Source organism: Rhinopithecus roxellana, chromosome 20 (genome assembly GCF_007565055.1).
Source record: "Rhinopithecus roxellana isolate Shanxi Qingling chromosome 20, ASM756505v1, whole genome shotgun sequence".
NCBI lineage: Eukaryota > Metazoa > Chordata > Mammalia > Primates > Cercopithecidae > Rhinopithecus > Rhinopithecus roxellana.
The window spans coordinates 70,028,419-70,048,915 of record NC_044568.1 but is presented as its reverse complement, the minus strand read 5'-3'; the positions used below and the strand labels follow the sequence as shown (position 1 = coordinate 70,048,915).

Sequence of the window (20,497 nt, the reverse complement as noted above, 5' to 3'; positions counted from 1 at the left end):
GGCGAAAACCTGGGAGGGGGAGCTTGCAGTGAGCCGAGATCGCGCCACGGCACTCCAGCCGGGGCGACAGAGCGAGACTCCGTCTCAAAAAAAGCCTATATATTTTTTAAAGGATTTGAAAACTGCGTAACCCAGTAATAAGCCCTTAGCTTGTAATTTAGATTGTATTTTCTTTGGATTGTCATTTGCCGTTTTAAAAACTTGGGTAAAATCTGTACATTTCCTTTGTGATTTCTGACATCACTACTCTGCCTGGAAATCCTTTTACCTTAGTAATAGGCAAATGCACCTGTATTTCATAACAGCATGACATTTAAACCACCAGTTCGTAATCTCAGCGGGTAACCTTGTTGGTTTATCCAGCAGGAGTAAAACCTGCCTCGGAAATCTGAGGGTGGCCACGAACCCACAAGTCCAGATTCGCAGGTGCGCGCGCTAAAGACTGAGCTACTGGGCCGATGGAGAGCGTCTCGCTCTGCGTCAGGGGTGGAAAGACGTATCTCCCACCAATAAAACAAAACAAAACAAAACAAAACAAAACAAAACAAAACAAAACAAAACAAAACAAAACAAAACAAAACAAAACAAAACAAAACAAAACACGAGAAGCCGGTGGCTCGTTGGTCTAGGGGTATGATTCTCGCTTTGGGTGCGAGAGGTCCTGGGTTCAAATCCCAGACGAGCCCCTTTTTCCTTTTCTTTTCTCCCTTTTCGCATTTTCAGCAAGGACGTGAGACTAGGAAGGCGGAGGTAGGCTCCTGTTGGCAGGGCCTCAGTGGAGACCTTCCGGGGTCCCGGGATGCAGACGGAGGGGCCTGAATCGCTGGACTTGCTGAAATGGGATCCAGCGCGGCCAACTGCTGCAACCACTGTTAAAGGAGACGACCCCGGGCAGCAGGAGGAAGTTATTTATAAGGAGGTTATTTAGAATAAGGAAGAATGCGCCGGGCTCATTGGTCGCTCCAGGGGCATAAATTTTTTCTAAGATTCGAGAGTATGGCGGCTCAAGTCCCAGGTGAGCCCTACTCCGCTTAAAATTTCAGTTTATTCGGAGAAGGGGAGAACACGGGAAGCGGGGGAGAATGGAGGGGAGTGAGTGAGAGGAGGGAGGAGGGGAAGACCGTGCATCCGCGGGCAGCACTTCAGTGGGCCCTGGCGGGGTGGGGGGTCTCGGCCCCTGTCTCCATGCCCAGACCCCGGGGCCTTCCCACTGAGTGCCAAGAAATTCTCAGCTTGGATCTGGAGGGGACGGGGAGCCCCTTTTAGCCCAGATCTGCCGGATTCTCGAGAATCAGGTGAAATCTGGATACAGGACAGGGCAGAGCGACAGTAAAGGGTGCCCCGGAACCGACGCCCAACGCCTGCTGCCCCACGGGCTTCATTCTTCCTCCTCCTCACGTCCTGGGAACAGGAGGTCCCACCAGCTCCCCCCAGTGAAGGGCAAGGGGGCGGATCGCTGAATCGCCTGTGGTGGGCAGTGTGGATGGTGGCCTAAGCCGTCTTCTCCGAGGGCTCAGACATCCTGGGAGCTTGAGGCCAGGCGGGCGCTGCGGGGCTGGTTCAGTCGGTGGAGCAAACAGACTCTCAGCGTCAGCCTTTAGGGTTGGAGGCCCACGTGAGAAGTTCGCTTTCTGGGTTTTGGCTTCCCTGGGGAGAAGGGGGGACCGGAGCCGGAGAAGCGAAGGGTGCGGCGAGGTAGGGGGCCTGGTGGCTGTATTGGGGACCGTGCCGGGGGTGGTGGAGAATGAACAGGCACAAGAGACAAAGACAAACAGAGAATATGGCGGCCGCGCCTAGAGCCTCTGCCTCACTTTATTTATACTCCATAAATCCCACGTCAGCAAAAATAACACAATGCAAAACAAACTTTCTGCACCCAGATGTAACCTTCTGCTTAGTTCCTTGTCTCTAAGTTCTTTCTTATTTTGTCTGCCTTCTTGGCGCCTACTAGAGTTCATTAAAAGTTCAACTAGAGATACTGTCCTTGACTACTGGAGTTCATTGAAAGTGCAACTAGCTAGAGATACTGTCCTTGAGCCTTATCTATTCTTAGCATATTATTTTCTTTTTTTTTTTTCTTTTTTCTTTTTTTTTTTTTTTGAGGCGGAGTCTCGCTCTGTCGCCCGGATTGGAGTGCAGTGGCCAGATCTCAGCTCACTGCAAGCTCCGCCTCCCGGGTTTCCGCCATTCTCCTGCCTCAGCCTCCCGAGTAGCTGGGACTACAGGCGCCCGCCACCTCGCCCGGCTAGTTTTTGTATTTTTAGTAGAGACGGGGTTTCACCGTGTTAGCCAGGATGGTCTCGATCTCCTGACCTCGTGATCCGCCCGTCTCGGCCTCCCAAAGTGCTGGGATTACAGGCTTGAGCCACCGCGCCCGGCCAGCATATTATTTTCAATGGCCCCTGCATGGCTGGTGCCTCGTGCACTCGGCAGGCCTTTATTGAACACCCATTGGTGCCACGCTGAGGGACTGCAGCGTTTCCAAGGCGGGCATCCAGTGATCGCGGCTCGCAGACCCTCAGCGCAGCCGCTGCCTGCTATTGGGAGGTTCCCATGTCCTGCGGAAGCTGAAGCTCCTCACTGCTCTGCGCGCAGACGCCTAATCCCCAGCCCAGGGCCCAGTGGCGGCGGCGGGCGAGGACCCAGGGAGCTCCCGGATTGTCGGAGCGCTAGGGTTGCTCCCCGTTTTGTGCCGTGCGGAGGAGGGGCTGGGGCTCTGGGCTCCCGCCACGTCCATCCACCCTTGAAATTACCCTTTCCAGGCGGGTCTGAAATAAGAGTCTACTCACTGGGGTCCTGCTGGGTCCGCCCCTGCCGCCCCCAGGATGCTAGGACGCCCACAAAGATAACATTAAAGTGTAAGTTGCGTGGCTCGTTGGTCTAGGGGTATGATTCTCGCTTAGGGTGCGAGAGGTCCCGGGTTCAAATCCCGGACGAGCCCGGCTTTTGGTCCGGGTGAAAAGTCGTTTCCTGCTCTTTTTTAGATTCGGCTGGGCCTACAGACCTCAGCGCTAGACATGGACGCCCTTCAAAGGTAATTTGTACAAAGGTCTTAAGCTATGTTGACGCCGCCTACTATCCCACTACCTCTTCTTAAAATTCATCTAGAGTTCTGTCACCAGTGTTGCCAGAGCCCTTTTGACAAGCTATTTTTTGTCCTTTGTTTGGTTTTTGGTGGTTTTTTGTTTTGTTTTGTTTTTTTGTTACTTCTGTCAGTGCGAACTCAAGGCACCGAAGAAGAGACAAGTTCCTATATACAATAAGAGCTGAATCTTCACAGACGCCTTAAAAGGTACAGTCTGGGACTCCCACCCACTATCCCTGGCTCTAGCAGTCACAGTCTTAACGAGAGAGGGAGCCGGACACTTAAGCAGAGGAGATGGGATATGGGCGTTTGTATCTGGGGTCCAGAGGCCTCTCCCTCCGCATGTCCCATCACACCTCACCTGCGTGTAGCCTCCTGGGGCTGCTCTGCTCCCGTGTCCTAGTTTTGGAAGGAGTACAGACTGAACCCTGGAGCCCGGGTACCTGGTCCTGAGTCCCAGCACCCACCAGGACTGGGGCCTCCTCTGATCTACTCTGAGGACAGATTCTTTTGGCAGGGACTTCATTTTTGTTTGGGACGCTGGATTTGAGAACATGCTCTCAATCAAGAATCAAAGAAATTTACAAGGAAAATGGACCCAGCACAAGGAGGCCGGATGCCGTGGTCCATGCCTGTAATCCCAGCACTTTGGGAGGCTGAGGCGGGTGAATCACCTGATGTCAGCAGTTTGAGACCATCCTGGTCAACACAATAAAACCCTGTCTCTACTAAAAATACAAAAATTAGTCCGGCATGGTGGCGGGCGCCTGTAACCCCAGCTGCTAGGGAGGTTGAGGCAGGAGAATCGCTTGAACCCCAGAGACAGAGGTTGCAGTGAGCCGAAATGGCGCCAGTGCACTCCAGCCTGCTGGGTGAGAAGGTGAGACTCCATCAAAAAAAAAAAAAAAAAAAAAAAAAAAAGCAAGCAAAACAAGGTATCATGAACAACTGAACAACAAGTCATCAACAGTAGGCAACAGAAGCAAAATTGCAAACATTTTAGATGCAGAGTATTAGGAAGATTGTAATACAATTATCCTTATGAAAGGCAATAAATAAAATATCTTTGACAACAGGACCTATGTAAAATGCTCTCCTTTCAACCTTCTGGTTTGAAAAAAGAACCAAATAGTTCTAGATATAAAAGCACACAGTAATGGAAATAGAACAGCTAGATGCACCTCACAGCAGGTTACAGTGCGGAGCGGCACCTGCGGGGGCTTCTGCGAGCTCCAAGTGAGCTTCAGGCATTTTGTCTGCATCTCTGAGGATGGGTTCATTTGCCGTACACACAGCAGAACTCTCCTGTTCCTGTAATTCGAGTGGCCTCAAAAAAGAGGTTGTCATTGACTCTTTCGGGTGCGTGCAGTGTGGGTATGTTTTTTCTCTTTCTGAAAGGAGGACATTTCAGCGGACGGCAAAGAATACAGATTTATGCCGGGGCGGTGTGGAAGGAGCCTCTGGCGGGTCATCCCCATTTATGGGAGATCGCAGAGTGGTGAGCGAAGTCTTACACCAGCGGGGGCATCGGTGTGGAACTGAAACTATTGTGGGGGACCCCCAGTCGCCCTGGTTTCTGGGGCTGATTCATTATGTCACTTAGTTTCTACTATTCTCATGCCACCCTGCCATTTACTAGACATAAAGCATTCTAAAGGGAGCCCGGCTAGCTCAGTCGGTAGAGCATGAGACTCTTAATCTCAGGGTCGTGGGTTCGAGCCCCACGTTGGGCGACTTGTTTTCTTCCTTGCTACCTTGGAGTTCTGGAAACAGCCAGCGTTTAATGAACACTGCTAGGTGCCACATCGCGCTCTGTGATGGTATCTCCTCCATCATCGAATTTTGGTCCCCGCGCGCTCGCAGCAGCGAGGATTGTCCGTGAAGTGACCAAAGGCAGCACCGGGATTGGCTGGTTGCCAGCCGGAGGCAGAGGGACGGGGGTGAGTGAGAACGGAGGGGCCACAGGATGGGTATGAGGGGCGCAGGGGCCTCTCCCCACTTTGTGCGGTGCGGGGAGGTGCGCGGGCGCTGGCCCACCCGCTGTTGAATTTACCCCTTTCCAGCAAGTCTGCAATCCCAGTCTTCTCTCACTTTGCTTTCGCCGGCTTCAGCTGTATTGCTCCAAGTACTTCACCACTGCCCCAAAGAAAAGTAAATCTCTTACTACCGTGGCTTGTTGGTCTAGGGGTATGATTCTCGTTTAGAGTATTAGAGGTCCCGGTATTCGAGTCCCAGAGGAGCCTTTCTGCTTATTTTTTGAGACTCTGTCGAGTCTCGCTCGGTCGCCCAGGCTGGAGTGCAGTGGCGCTATCTGGACTCAATGCAATCTCTGCCTCCCGGGTTCACGCCATTCTCCTGCGTCAGCCTCCAAGTAGCTGGGACTACAGGCACCTGCCACCATGCCCAGACAATTTTTTGTATTTGTAGTAGAGACGGAGTTTCACCTTGTTAGCCAGGATGGTCTCCATCTCCTGACCTCGTGATCCGCCTACCTCAGCCTCCCAAAGTGCTGGGATTACAGGCCTGGTCACCGCGCCTGGCCTTTTGAGCCCTTACTTTTTCACAAAACATTTCTTTTTTGTAGAGATTTGAGAACCTCTGACAACTCTTATTTCCAAGGGAAACCCGACACCATAGGAGAGAATAAAAAGAAATGTTGAAAAGGCTCAAACTGGGTCCTGAGGTCTTTTAACTTTATTTTGTTTTTTATTTTATCGAGACCTGGGGTAGGGGGCCGGGAGGTGGGGAGAGGGTCTCCCTATGTTGCCCAGGCTGAAGCGATTACAGGCGTGAGCCACCTCGCCCGGCATCTTTTGATTTTTAATTGGAACCTTGGGGGTCCGCAGGGATCCCGGGGCAGGACACTAGGTCCAGCTCAGGGCATTAGGGGAGTAGAGTCCCTAGGAGACTTAGGCTTTCTACTGCCATGCACTTTCTTTCCTTTTTTTTTTTTTTTTTTTTTTTCATTTGAACAGTCTCACTCTTGTCCCCTAGGCTGGAGTGCAATGGCGCAATCTCGGCTCACTGCTACCTCCGCCTCCCAGGTTCAAGCGATTCTCCTGCCTCAGTCTCCCGAGTAGCTGGGATTACAGGCGCCCACCTCCACACCCGGCTAATGTTTGTATTTTTAGTAGACACGAGGTTTCAGTATGTTAAACAGGCTAGTCTCGAACTCCTGACTTTGTGATCCGCCCACCTCAGCCTCCCAAAGTGCTGGGATGACAGACATGAGCCACCGCCCCGGCCAACAGCTATGCACTTTCAAGTGCTCAAGTCCAGGGTTTACTCCGGTGAGACTCAACCCCTTGGTCCTGGATTTTTTTTCCTTCAATTTATAAAATATGAACTTACTGGGGGAATTTAGAATATGGATTGTATATTAGATCGTCTTGTTTCATGAGTCTCTGAGGTCCCGGAAGCTCCCTTGGTGGGATGAATATCTTGAACAGCTCCAATTCTGCTGAATTTTTACCACTGGGTAAATGACAGTCACAGTGGATTCCATGGGCCGTGTCCACGATCCTGGGGGCGTCGGTTTTGAGCAGCCACAAGGGGAGGGGTTTGTCTGGCGCTTTGCTCCCCCTCTCGCGCCGAGCCTGGAAAAGCGAGGTCCTGGGTAGAATCTCCCGGGCCGCCTCCATGTCCCGGACGTTGGCCCCGCTCTGAGTCGTGGCGCTCGCCCCTGGGGTGCGGCCTTGGGGGCTGCTAAGAGGGCGCTGACTTGGGCTTGCAGTTGAGCTTCTGGAGGTCCGGTGAGGTGTCTGTCCAGCGCCGTCTGAAATCTTCCTCTCGGTTACTGTGCCCTGCGGGATTTAAAAAATGTTTACAAAATTTTAAAAATATTTTTTGAGGCCGGGCGCGGTGGCTCAAGCCTGTAATCCCAGCACTTTGGGAGGCCGAGACGGGCGGATCACGAGGTCAGGAGATTGAGACCATCCTGGCTAACACGGTGAAACCCCGTCTCTACTAAAAAATACAAAAAACTAGCCGGGCGAGGTGGCGGGCGCCTGTAGTCCCAGCTACTCGGGAGGCTGAGGCAGGAGAATGGCGTAAACCCGGGAGGCGGAGCTTGCAGTGAGCCGAGATCCGGCCACTGCACTCCAGCCCGGGCGAGAGAGCGAGACTCCGTCTCAAAAAAAAAAAAAAAAAAAAAAAATTTTGAGATGGAGTCTTCCTCTGTCGCCTAGGCTGGAATGCAGTGGAACGATCTCGGCTCACTGCAGCCTCCACCTCCCAGGTTCAAGCGATTTTCCTGCCTCAGCCTTCCGAGTAGTTGGGGGAGCCACCACACCCGGCTAATTTTTGTATTTTTAGTAGAGACGGGGTTTCACCATGTTGGTCAGGCTGGCCTCGAACTCCTGACGTCGAGTGAGCCACCCGCTTTGGCCTCCCAAGTGCTGAGATTACTGGCGCGAGCCACCGCGCCCAGCCCCTGCCGGATCTTTTGTCACGCGCTAGGCCCCAGGTGGACCTGACTTTTATTAAACAACAGTACTTTGGGAGGCCGAGGCGGGCGGATCACGAGGTCAGGAGATCGAGACCATCCCAGCTCACATAGTGAAACCTCCTATCTACTAAAAAAAAAAAAAAAAAAATTAGCCGGGCGTGGTGGCGGGCGCCTGTAGTCCCAGCTACTAGGGAGGCTGAGGCAGGAGAATGGCGTGAACCCAGGAGGCAGAGCTTGTAGTGAGCCGAGATCGCGCCACTGCACTCCAACCTGGGCGACAGAGCGAGACTCCGTCTCAAAAACAAAAACCAAAAAAACACAGTAGGGCTGTCAAGCGCCTCGCGTCAAGGCTCAGTGCTCCACCGACCCACCCAGCCCGAGACCCTCCGTTTCTCTCTGACTCCGAAGGAAAATTTAGTTCCTGCGGGCGCCTGGGACTCCCTTCTGGAGGATCAGACCAGTCGGACTCCGCCAAGCCCATGAGGAGCGGAAACCACGCGGGAGAGGACAGCGCCGGGGGCGGGAGGACGCAGCCTGCAGATTTCTGGGGGACTGGGCGTTTTCTCTCATTCTCTATGGCGTCCCCGGCGACCCGAATGGAGGCTGCTGCGTTGGAAGAACTCAGCTAAGACTTTTTTTTTTTGAGACAGGATCTCACTCCCGTGGCCCAGGCTGGAGTGTAGTGACGCCATCTCGGGTCCCTGCAGCCTCCACTTCCTAGGCTCAAGCTATCCTCCAGCCTCAGCCTCCCCAGTAGATGGGACCACAGGTGAGCGCAACCACACCTGGCTAATTTTAAAATTTTTTTGTGGAGACAGGGATCTCCCTATGTTGCTCAAGCTGGAATACTTTCTTGAATAAATGCCCAAACCAATTCTAGGGTAATTTTCTAGCCACCCGTGATGAGGTATTCTGTCTTTTAATATTCTCAGTAGGCTATTTGACAGTTGCCCCAGTGGCCTAATGGATAAGGCACTGGCCTCCTAAGCCAGGGATTGTGGGTTCGGGTCCCACCTGGGGTAAAACAACCCAACTTTGGTGACTGGGGTAAGGCAATGTCCAAAGACAACCAAAGACCTTTTATAAAAAATTTTATACAAAAATAAGAAAAGGCATGAATTTGGAAGAAAACCAGGGCATTAAACTCAAAGACACAGAATCTCTCAATCTCTCTCTCTAGGAAGAAGATAGTGAAGATTTTACATTTACCTCTCTTCACACCAAAGGGACAAGAAAAAACTGTACAGTTTTCGTATATATCAAAGTGTGAAAATGTTGGAGGCTGGTTTTCTGTTTTGGTTTGTTTGGTTTGGTTTGGTTTTTTGTTTTAGAAAGCAGCCCTTGTATACACACCTCTTTGACCCACAAGTTCCATTTCATAGAAATACAGGTACCATGGTACTCTACGTGTACGAGGATATTTTACTGCGGTAATTTTGTTCAAAAACGGGAAGGGGATGACCATGAATAGGGGATTAATTGAATAAGTTTGTTTCATTAATGTTGTTCAACCTCAGAAAAGAACTATCTGATCTATCTGACTATCAATCTATCCTGGTTGACTTGGACATACCCCACGGGAGAGATGTGTGACACACTTTTTACGAAACAAGCAGCGACTCTGAGGCCCCAAATGTTTCTGTATGATCAGTGCCAAAGGCTCTTGGCACTCGGGCTAGAGGAGAGGAGGGGAGAAAAAAGAGATTCTAGTAAAATGGAAAAATATGCAGGTCAAAAGTAAACAGGAACAGTAAAAAACCGAGGTCTATTTTGGAATTTCAGGGGGGCACTTGCGGAGTGAGGTGGGCAGATGATCACCTGGACTTAATCTGGTTTATGATCGTGAGTGATTTAGGTCTCGCTATGTTGTTTAGGCTGGTCTGGAACACCTGGGCTTAAGTGATCTTCCTGCCTCGGCCTCCCAAAGTGCTGGGATTACACGCGTGAGCCACCGCCCTTCTGTGATTTCTGATAGTGCCTCCTGGGCGTGAAAGTCCTCGTGGGTGGAGTCTTGGCGTCGGTCCAGGATTTGGGGTCCAGCAAGTGCTGTCCAGATTGGCGTGTCACCCAGTGAGCACTCTGGTGGCGGAAGGCCCCGTGTCCCCCGGAGCACGATACCAGCCGTGCCCCGGGAAGCGTATCCCGGCCCAGGAGGGTGCTTCTTGCTCAGAGCCCGGGTTCTGGACCGAATCTCAGACCCTGCGCCTCCGGCCCTCTCCCTCCCTCCTTCCTTTCCTGCGCCTACGGAAACAGGAGAAAATCCTCCCTAAAAAGACAGCTAACTCATTGTGCTAATTGCATTTACTATTTAAAAGAAAAGAAAACAGAAAAAAAAAAAGGCAAAAAACAAAACAACAATCAAAAAACAGCTACCGCGACCCTTGTGCGGGTTAAACGACGCGCTGGCTTCAAATGCGGGCGTCCATCCCGGTGAGAAACGAAACAGGGCAGAGCGCGGTGGCTCAGAGAGGCCAAGGCCGGCAGATCTCCTGAGGTCAGGAGTTCGAGACCAGCGTGGTTAACATGGTAAAACCCTGTCTCTACCAAAAATACAAAAAAATTAACGGGGCGTGGTGGCGGTCGCCTGTAATCCCAGCTCTCCGGAGGCTGAGGCAAGAGAATCGCTCGAGCCCGGGAGTTGGAGGTCGCAGTCAGCAGAGATTACACCATTGCATTCCAAGCCCGGGTGGCAGAGTGGGACTCAAAAAAAAAAAAAAAAAAAAAAAAAAAAAAAAAAGATGTGAAGACCAGCAATTGCCTCTGATACGGAATCCACTCTCTTTCTTTTTCTGTTTTAAAAGTCCATTTTGGGCCGGGCGCGGTGGCTCAAGCCTGTAATCCCAGCACTTTGGGAGGCCAAGGAGGGCGGATCATGAGGTCAGGAGATCGATCGAGACCATCCTGGCTAACACGGTGAAACCCCGTCTCTACTAAAAAACACAAAAAACTAACCGGGCGAGGTGGCGGGCGCCCGTAGTCCCAGCTACTCTGGAGGCTGAGGCAGGAGAATGGCGTAAACCCGGGAGGCGGAGCTTGCAGTGAGCTGAGATGTCCACTGCACTCCAGCCTGGGCGACAGAGCGAGACTTCGTCAAAAAAAAACACAAAAAACCAAAAAACAACTCAAACTATTTTAAGCTTCACTGATTTGTACCCAGACAGGATCTTGTTTTTGTCACTCAGGCTGGAGTGCAGTGGTGCAATCATGGCTCACTGCAGTCTCACCCTCTCCAGCTCAAGCCATCCTCCTGTCTCAGCCTCCCAAGTACCTGGGAATAAAGGTGTGCCAGCACAGCCAGCTTTTTTTTTTTTTTTTTTTTTTTTAATAGAGATAGGGTCTCGCTATGTTGCCCGGGCTGGTCTCGAATTCGTGGGCTCAAGCTATCCTCCTGTCTCAGCCTCCAAAAGTGCTGAGATTACAGGCGTGAGCCACCACGCCCGGCCCCAAACCAATATATTTTAAAATACGGTCATGTGCAACTTTATAAGGAGGATACCCTCTGAGACGTGTTGCTTTTGGGCAGCAAACCCGAAGACAGTGTTACTGTACCAGACACTGTAGGCAATTGCGACACAAACATTTGCGTATCTAAACATACGTAAACGCAGAAAAGGTGGAGTGAAAATACGGTGTTATAATCTTAGAGAACCATAGTCGTATATGCGGTTTGTTGTTGACCGAAACATCATTTGGGGGCCCACGACTGTATTACATTCCCAGCGCCCGTGGTAGCAAACTTCAACAGTATTTTCAAAATCTAATTATTTGCTTATCTTGGTTTCAACTGAAAGAATTGCCAGAGTATCTGACAATGTCTTTTGACCAAATGAAGAGCTAAAATATAGCTTGTATCTTACTGGTCTTTGCATTAAGTTTGCTTTTTAAAAATATCGCATTAAAATATTATTTATCTTCATTACTAAATTTTTTTGGCCCCAATAAGTTTTGCGCGTGCTTCAGTTTTACCTGCGCAAGATCGGAAGTCTCCTGGACGCAAACGACCTCTCCTAGCAAGGAAACAGCCCCTGGCTAGTCCACCACGCGCAGGCGCAGGGCGGCAGGGACGAACCCGGAAGTCCCTCCCTGAGAAAGCGCCGCACAAGCCCTCGAACGGGACCAATTCGAGGCTGTGTCGTCCAGCTCTCCTTGCCCCGCCCCCTGCAGGTTTTTCTTTGCTTATCCAATAATAGAGGACTATTTTCTCCGCTGGCGCCCTCCTGTCCAATTACATAGAAGGGAGGGGGGCCTAAGCTCGGCGCCGTCTCCATGAAGAAGTGCGGTGCCATATTTCGCCTGGAGTACCGCCGCCAGGAGTTAGCCACTTGGGCCAGGGTTCTGCGTTGGCTCTAGTTTTTTTTTTTTTTTTCTTTCTTTCTCTTTCTTTCGTTCGTTCGTTCTTTCTCTCTCTGTCTCTCTTTCTTTTCTTTCCTTTTTTTCTTTTTTGTGAGACGGAGTCTCGCACTGTGGCCCAGGCTGGAGTGCGGTTGCGCAATCTCGGCTCACTGCAAACTCTACCTCCCGGGTTCACGCCATTCTCCTGCCTCAGCCTCCCGAGTAGATGGGACTACAGGCGCCCGCCACCACGCCCGGCTAATTTTTTGTATTTTTAGTACGGACAGGGTTTCACCGTGTTAGCCAGGATGGTCTCGACCTCCTGACCTCCTGATCCGCCTGCCTCGGCCTCCCGAAGTGCTGGGATTACAAGCGTGAGCCACCACACCCGGCCAAGTCTGGATATCTTTTAAAAAGGCGAGGTTGGCTGAGGAGCCAGCAGCGCAGAAATAGATGTAGGTGGGTCGGGTTCTCTTCTTCTCAACCTAAGCCCTTAGGGCTTATAATAAGGTCTGAGGACAGGCATCTCTTGGGTGACTGTTAGAAATACGTAATCTCAGGCCTCCTGAGTCAGAATCTTCATTTTGATAACATCCCTAGGTGATTTATGTGCGCGTTAACGTTTCAAAATGGCTGCCTTATGCTTCCCAAGATTTTGTGTCTAGGAGACAATGTTGACATCTGCATTTGGCTGTGCAGACGGTGGCCTATACTGCAAACCTAATGAAGATAATAAGACTTGAGACTTGTGAGTCACACTCTGGATCTTTATGACCTCTTAGACATCACTGGTCACCTAATCAGGATGATATAACGAAAGTTGTGATGTGGGATGCTATAGGTAGAAAACCTACAGTGAACATGGGTGCTTGAGAATGTGCAGAAGCACCCAGGAAAGGTATAAAAAGAGGCGTTCAGTCAACCTGAGGTGGAAAGAAAAGGCGGAATGTGTATTAGGGATGCATGGGTTTATTCACCAACTTGGCATCCCACAGACATTGTCTCTAACCAAGGTACCCAACTTATAGGAAAAGTGACATGGTAGTCAGTTTCCAAGATGACTCTCAATGATGCTAGCCTTGCGTAATCCCTTCCCAGATTGAATTCGTCTGATAGACTCAGCAATAGTGGATGTAAGAAATGATGTATGACATCTGCAGCTGGGTGGTACAAGATACTGTAACTTCCATCTTGCTCTCTTGAAGCACTTGCTCTGGGGGAAAAAGTTGTTATGTGTGAGAACATGTCTTATTAGCTCTATGGAGAGGTCCATGTGAGAAACTGAGGCTTCCTGCTGACAATAACATGAAGGAGCCATCCTGGAATCCCATCCTTCAGCCTCAGTCAGGCCTTCAGATGACTGAGCTGCTGCTGAAAACTTAACTGCAATTTCATGAGAAACTGTGTTCCAGAACCATTCAGCTAAACAACGGCCAGATTCAGGACTCACTAGATCTGCGTGAGAGAAATGTTTACTGTTTGAAATTGCTAAATTTTAGAATAATTTGTTACGCAACAATAGGTAATTAACACAAGGGGTCCGACTGGTGTCCGCGGGATTCATGGGTGTTGTACACCATCAATACAAGCAGCTGACGTTATGGAATAGTGAGATGGTTTTTTTTTTTTTTTTTTTTTTTTTTTTTTTTTTTTTTTTTTTTTGAGACGGAGTCTTGCTCTGTCGCCCGGTCTGGAGTGCAGTGGCCGGATCTCAGCTCACTGCAAGCTCCGCCTCCCGGGTTTACGCCATTCTCCTGCCTCAGCCTCCCCAGTAGCTGGGACTACAGGCACCTGCCACCTCGCCCGGCTAGTTTTTTTTTTTTTTTGCATTTAGTAGAGACGGGGTTTCACCGTGTTAGCCAGGATGGTCTCGATCTCCTGACCTCGTGATCCGCCCGTCTCGGCCTCCCAAAGTGCTGGGATTACAGGCTTGAGCCACCGCGCCCGGCCAGTGAGATGGTTTTTTAAACACTCAGTTTTGGCACCATTTGAAGCTACCCTATAAGTTTTGGGTGCTATTTTACGGTTATTGTAAGATTCATATCAGTGGACAATATATGTGGAACTTTTTCTCAGCCAGGAATTTATAGAGCAAGGAAACGAGGGGTACAAGTGGACACGTCTTCTTGTAGTACCTAATGATTTACTTGCAAAATTTTGTTTCTTATCTTGGAAACACCGGACTTTGTGGAGACTTCTTGCTGGCCAATTTGGGCTCCATTTGTTACTGAATAAACTCACCAAAAAGGGGATTCTAACATTGTTATGGCTTTGACTATCAACAAAACATAGTTCTGCAGCTTCACAGGGGTAGCAAAGAGGATTATGGATAGAAAAATCTCAGAGAATTCTGGAGTTGACATGTTCATTGATAACATGAAAAACTGGAACAATCTTTTTTTTTTTTTTTTTTTTTTTTTTTTTGAGACAGAGTCGTGCTCTGTCGCCCAGGCTGGAGTGCAGTGGCCAGATCTCAGCTCACTGCCAGCTCCACCTCCCGGGTTTACGCCATTCTCCTGCCTCAGCCTCCCGAGTAGCTGGGACTACAGGCACCCGCCACCTCGCCCGGCTAATTTTTTGTATTTTTTTAGTAGAGACGGGGTTTCACCGTGTTAGCCAGGATGGTCTCGATCTCCTGACCTCATGATCCGCCCGTCTCGGCCTCCCAAAGTGCTGGGATTACAGGCTTGAGCCACCGCGCCTGGCCTGGAACAATCTTATACATTATAAGCAGGACTATAAGGAGGCCAAATCTCTCAGACATGAAAGTTTTGGGTGATTACATCAGATTAAAAAACAACCTGGGGCCGGGCGCGGTGGCTCAAGCCTGTAATCCCACTACTTTGGGAGGCCGAGACGGGCGGATCATGAGGTCAGGAGTTTGAGACCATCCTAGCTAACACGGTGAAACCCCGTCTCTACTAAAAAAATACAAAAAAAAAAAAAAAAACTAGCCGGGCGAGGTGGCTGGCGCCTGTAGTCCCAGCTACTCGGGAGGCTGAGGCAGGAGAATAGCGTGAACCCGGGAGGCGGAGCTTGCAGTGAGCTGAGATCCGGCCACTGCACTCCAGCCCGGGCGACAGAGCGAGATTCCGTCTCAAAAAAAAAAAGAAAAAAAAACAACCTGGAACAGCTGATACATTGGCTAAAGACAAGGAAAAGGAATTAGCTTGTGGACGAGAATAATTATTAATATCAACTAAGGGTTTGTGGCTACCTGCAGAAATAAAGATTACAGTATTTGTTCATATTTTCCTCCTTTTTATCCTTTCTATTTTCTCCATATTTTATATACACAGGATGTGTAGTTCTTGGTTAGCTTTCAAGCTGGATTCAGAAGTTTCAGAATGTCAGGATGGGATCACGATTGGAGTAGAGGGGATCCTGTTATGGACCTTGATGGCATAACTGATGGGACTTTGCATTGTTTCCTATTGTCGGAAATATAGCTGCACTATGTTAGGCCAGATTGTTTCTTCGAGGTAAATTGGTAAGAGGGTTGTGTATTCATATGCAACTGAAGGGATGGATTTTAGTAAGCATTTATCATGTTTTTGGCTTCTGAATTTCTGCAACTCATTCCAAAGCTTAGGTAATCTTTTGCCTCATAACTATTGGGAAAATAACTTACTTCCTATAAAACAGGAAATCCAGAATAACTGATTTCCCAGTCTCTCTTGCCCCAAAGATGTGGGTATGTGACTGCCCATCAGATACCCCTGACTCAGCCTTTGGCACAAGGAAGAAGAGACCAAGAGGAACCTTTTCTGGCAGTGGTAGCCATTGCAGCAAGATAGATTCCTGGGACAGCAGTGGCAGCAGTGGCAGCAGTGCTACTACTGTCACCTCATGTCCAGTGATAACTGTGTCAAAACTATGAACGGCAACATTTTTGCTTGGAGGCAGCAGCTGCATTGGCATTATTTTTTTCACTATAGCTGCTGTGTGGTCGTCCGAGCCTGGTTCTCCAGCTGCCCAGGGTTTTTGAAAGGTATTCATTATTATTTTCATGAAATCCTTTCCTGCTTAACTCAGCAAGAGTTGGTGTTTGTTATTTGCAACCAAGAACTGCGAATGAGGCCAGAATGTAGCCAGTCATTAGAAAATGACTTGAACTGTGAACTGGACAGCCATCCGAACTTTCTCCAACTCTTCTCTCTGTGTGTTTACATCTTTTGCTCTTATCTATAGACTTTTGCTTTTTATCCATCTATAAGTCAGCCAAAAGACAGTTGCAACCTTCTGGGATTACCTGTTACAGGCCAAGTCCTAGTGAGTATGATCCGTGGGCCCTCAGTCCCAGTTCCAATTGCCCTACTCCAGTCATGAATCCTCACTGGGAAGAGGATGATAGAGTATAAACTGGATTGCTGGAGTCCGTACACCTATGGATTAGGGGGCCATTTTCAGAAAAGGCTGACCCAATGTGAGCTGGGAAGGCATCCCTAAATGAAATCTACTTTAGGAACATAGAGTTCTTCAGTCATGGCATGCTGTGCATTTCCTGATATATTCTTCCATTACAAAAAGGGTATCCTTTACACCAAATGCTTTAAAAGATTAAACACAGGCCGGATACGGTGGCTCACGCCTGTAATCCCAGCACTTTGAGAGGCTGAGGCGGGCGGATCACCTGAAGTCAGGAGCTCAAGATCAGCCTGACCAACATAGTGAAACCCCGTGTGTACTAAAAATACAAAAAGTAGCTGGGCGTGGTGGCGTGCACCTGTTAGTCCCCCCTACTTGGGAGGCTGAGGTGGGAGAATCACTTGAACCCAGGAGACAGAGGTTGCAGTGAGCCGAGATCATGCCACTGCACTCCAGCCTGGGCAAAAGAGCTAGACTTTGTCTCAAAAAAAAAAAAAGTTAAGCACAACTCTGCAATGCCACCCTTACACCTGCCCCACCCTAGCCTCTGCATCCCCATCGGCAAACGCATCAAGTCAATGCAGTAAATGACCATATATGTGAAAAAACAGGAAGGGTTCAGATAACACTGCTGTAATCTCAGCTTCTGAGCTAGGAAGTTAAGAAGAACAACTTTCTGATAACCAACTTTTCAAACCTGTAAACATAAGCCCAGATCAGCAAAGTGATGCAACTTGAGGTCTCAGTGAATTTTCTTTGGGACTTATCTCTACCAAGATTGCTTTATCTCCAAGTTCTGACCCAGTAGTTAGAGAATATACTTTGCCATCATTGCTGGGTACCAAAGGACCAAGAAATAGGTGGGATAATTCATTTCTGCTTGTCTCTAATGAGACTGTCAGGGAGTCTAGTCCCAGTGGCCATGGAAGCTACCGTAAATACCCGTTTGTGATTCTCCCAAACATTCATCCTGCACAGAGGGATAAGGCCATTAACATCGGCTCTTCACTTGCTCAGGACTTGCCTGTATTTCTAAGACTCTGCCATCCTTAGAATAATTAGGAGCATTAACTAAGTTCTTTCAAGGTAAGATTATAACAGTAGATATATATGACTAATGACTGGAGTTCTTTGAGAGAGCTCCTTTTCTTTTTTTTTTTTTTTTTTGAGACGGAGTCTCGCTCTGTCGCCCGGGCTGGAGTGCAGTGGCCGGATCTCAGCTCACTGCAAGCTCCGCCTCCCGGGTTTACGCCATTCTCCCGCCTCAGCCTCCCGAGTACCTGGGACTACAGGCGCCCGCCACCTCGCCCGGCTAGTTTTTTTGTATTTTTTAGTAGAGACGGGGTTTCACAGTGTTAGCCATGCCTGACCTCGTGATCCGCCCGTCTCGGCCTCCCAAAGTGCTGGGATTACAGGCTTGAGCCACCGTGCCCGGCCAAGAGCTCCTTTTCTAAATATGCCACATCCAGGGAGAAATAATAAGAGTCCTGAATCCATCAGCTGGAGCTTGACACAGACATAGTAATAATCAGCTGTTTTGCCTCTCTATGAGTGCCTAGGGGGTGGGAGAAGCCTGGAAATACTAAAAGAGACCTGCATAATCGCACAGGAGGGCTATGTATGGGTCTGCATGTTGTTTTGTGTTATATTTTATAAAATTGAAAGAGTGAGTATAGCAAGACCCACATCATCCAGAACTGGACATTGGAAGTTGGGGGTGTAGGGACAAGGGACACATCCTGACTGAGTGACCCTAATACAGGTTTGTTAACATGGCCATGATTGAAGCTTGACTTGTTGCATCTGGAGCCTCAGCTTCTACATTGCTGATCTCTGTCTGTCTTATCTGCATCTGGGATCAGGCCCATGAGCAGGACAAACCAGTCAAGCGTCTCTGAGTTCCTCCTCCTGGGAATCTCCAGGCAGCCCCAGCAGCAGCATCTCCTCTTCGTGCTTTTCCTGAGCATGTACCTGGCCACCGTCTGGGGGAACCTGCTCATCATCCTGGCCGTCAGCACGGACTCCCGCCTGCATACCCCTATGTACTTCTTCCTCAGCAACCTGTCCTTTGTGGACGTCTGCTTCTTCACCACTGTCCCCAAGATGCTGGCCAATCATATACTTGGGACTCAGACCATCTCCCTCTCTAGCTGTCTCACGCAGATGTGTTTTTTCGGTATGATTGCTGACATGAACAATTTCCTCCTGGCTGTGATGGCCTATGACTGCTTTGTCGCTGTGTGCCACCCCTTACATTACACAGCAAAGATGACCTATCAGCTCTGTGCCCTGCTGGTCACTGGATCACGGGTAGTTACCAACTTGAATGCTCTGCTGCACACACTGCTGATGGCTCGACTCTCATTCTGTGCAGACAACACCATCCCCCACATCTTGTGTGATGTGACTCCCCTCCTGGAACTCTCCTGTTCAGACACACACCTCAATGAGGTGATGATTCTTACTGAGACTGCCGTAGTCATGATCACCCCATTTCTTTGCATCCTGGCTTCCCATATGTACATCGCCTGTGCCATCTTGAGGGTCCTTCTATGAAGGGAAGATGGAAAGCCTTCTCCACCTGTGGCTCCCACCTGGCTGTGGTTCTTCTCTTCTGTGGTACCATCATATCTCTGTATTTCAGCCCTTCATCCTCCCACTCAACTCAGAGAGATATAGCGGCTGCTGTGATGTTCACAGTGGTGACTGCCATGATGAATCCTTTTATCTACAGCCTGAGGAACAAGGACATAAAAGGGGCTCTTGTAAAAGTGATTGCTCTGAAATTATTTTCTGTTTAATAATGATATGGGCTAAGAAATTCCTAGAAGGAGCTAATTTCTGAGATAATTCTGTTTATTTTTTCTACTGTATGAAACTTAGCATTGTGTGTTTGTTTTGAGACGGAGTCTCACTCTGTCACCCAGGTTGGAGTGCAGTTGTGCGATCTTAGCTCACTGCAATCTCTGCCTCTTGGGTTCAAGAGATTCTCCTGCCTCAGCCTCCTGAGTAGCTGAGATTACAGATATGTGAAACCAATTTTTTTTTTTTTTTGTATTTTTAGTAGAGATGGATGGGGTTTCACCATGTTGGTCAGACTGGTCTCAAACTCCTGACCTCAAATGATCCACCCACCTTGGCCTCTCAAAATGCTAGGATTACAGATGTGAGCCACCACGCCGGGCCAGCATTTGCTTTTATAAGAGAAACATCTGGTATCTATTTTGGGAGAACAAAACCCTTGATATAGACTTTTCAGGTTAAAGATGGAAAGAGAGATCCTTTAATTAAATGACCTGACAATTCCAGTTGTCAATGCCCTCCTGCCAAAACCAAGAAGGAACACACCTGTAGTTCAGTAAGTTGGATTTACTACTCATTATAACAAGGGAGAATACACAGCATCGGAAATAGTGAGGTGTCTCATTGGAAGAGTCCTAAAAAGGATCTCTGCTTTTGTAACGTTGGTGAGGAATTAGGAATGAGTCTGTGCTCTGGAGTAGATGCCATTACAGAATAGGGATAATTCTGAAAGGGTATCTTAATATATTTTATCCAGAAGGAAAGAAGAGGCCAAAGCTGTGATTGTCAAAGGAATAGCAGTCACTCTTTCAGCCAACATAGGGGGATGTTTGGTTATTTTTGTGGCTATGACAATGTCATGTTTTTGTGTTGAGACATCACTGCAGAATGGTCTTGCTTTGTTTTGCTCTAGCACAGTCAGAATGTGGCCTTGTTAGATACTGATGTTCTGTGAAATTCTCTGTTTATCGGTAGAACACAAAAACCTTGCTGTGAGGGCCAGGCCAACTCCTTTCAGGGTTGTTTAGTCTTTCTCACAACAGAGACCTTGACACGAACACATCTGATGGAAAGATCAGACTTTGGTTGGGGCAGGAAGGAGAGGATTTATTTATTTTATTTTATTTATTTTTATTTTATTTTTAGATGGAGTCTCGCTCTGTTGCCCAGGCTGGAGTGCAGTGGTGCAATCTTGGCTCACTGCAACCTCTGCCTCCCAGGTTGAAGTGATTCTCCTGATTCAGCCTCCTGAGCAGCTGGGAATACAGGTGCTTGTCACCACTGGCTAATTTTTGGTATTTTTAGTAGAGATGGGTTTTCACTGTGTTAGCCAGGATGGTCTCGATCTCCTGACCTCCAGATCTGCCAGTCTCGGCCTCCCAAAGTGCTGGGATTACAGGCGTGAGCCACTGCATCCAGCTAAGAGAAGGATTTATTTAGAGTTTCAGAAAGCCCTAATTCTG

At 48.9% G+C, this 20,497-nt stretch overlaps 1 protein-coding gene and 4 non-coding genes across 5 annotated transcripts; all 5 read left to right on the top strand.

The window, feature by feature from the left end:
• Nucleotides 1-614: 614 nt before the first annotated feature.
• Nucleotides 615-686, top strand: TRNAP-UGG. The gene has a single exon. It is a non-coding gene; the product is annotated as a tRNA-Pro (tRNA).
• Nucleotides 687-2,869: 2,183 nt separating this feature from the next.
• Nucleotides 2,870-2,941, top strand: TRNAP-AGG. The gene has a single exon. It is a non-coding gene; the product is annotated as a tRNA-Pro (tRNA).
• A 1,804-nt stretch (nucleotides 2,942-4,745) lies between these two features.
• Nucleotides 4,746-4,818, top strand: TRNAK-CUU. Its single transcript has one exon. It is a non-coding gene; the product is annotated as a tRNA-Lys (tRNA).
• Nucleotides 4,819-8,481: 3,663 nt separating this feature from the next.
• Nucleotides 8,482-8,554, top strand: TRNAR-CCU. Its single transcript has one exon. It is a non-coding gene; the product is annotated as a tRNA-Arg (tRNA).
• A 9,417-nt stretch (nucleotides 8,555-17,971) lies between these two features.
• LOC104672307 (putative olfactory receptor 1F2) lies at nucleotides 17,972-19,033 on the top strand. Its single transcript, XM_010376062.2, is given in 2 exon segments — nucleotides 17,972-18,774; nucleotides 18,777-19,033. Coding segments are annotated over 2 exon segments (933 nt in total). The 5' UTR covers nucleotides 17,972-18,098.
• Nucleotides 19,034-20,497: the final 1,464 nt, after the last annotated feature.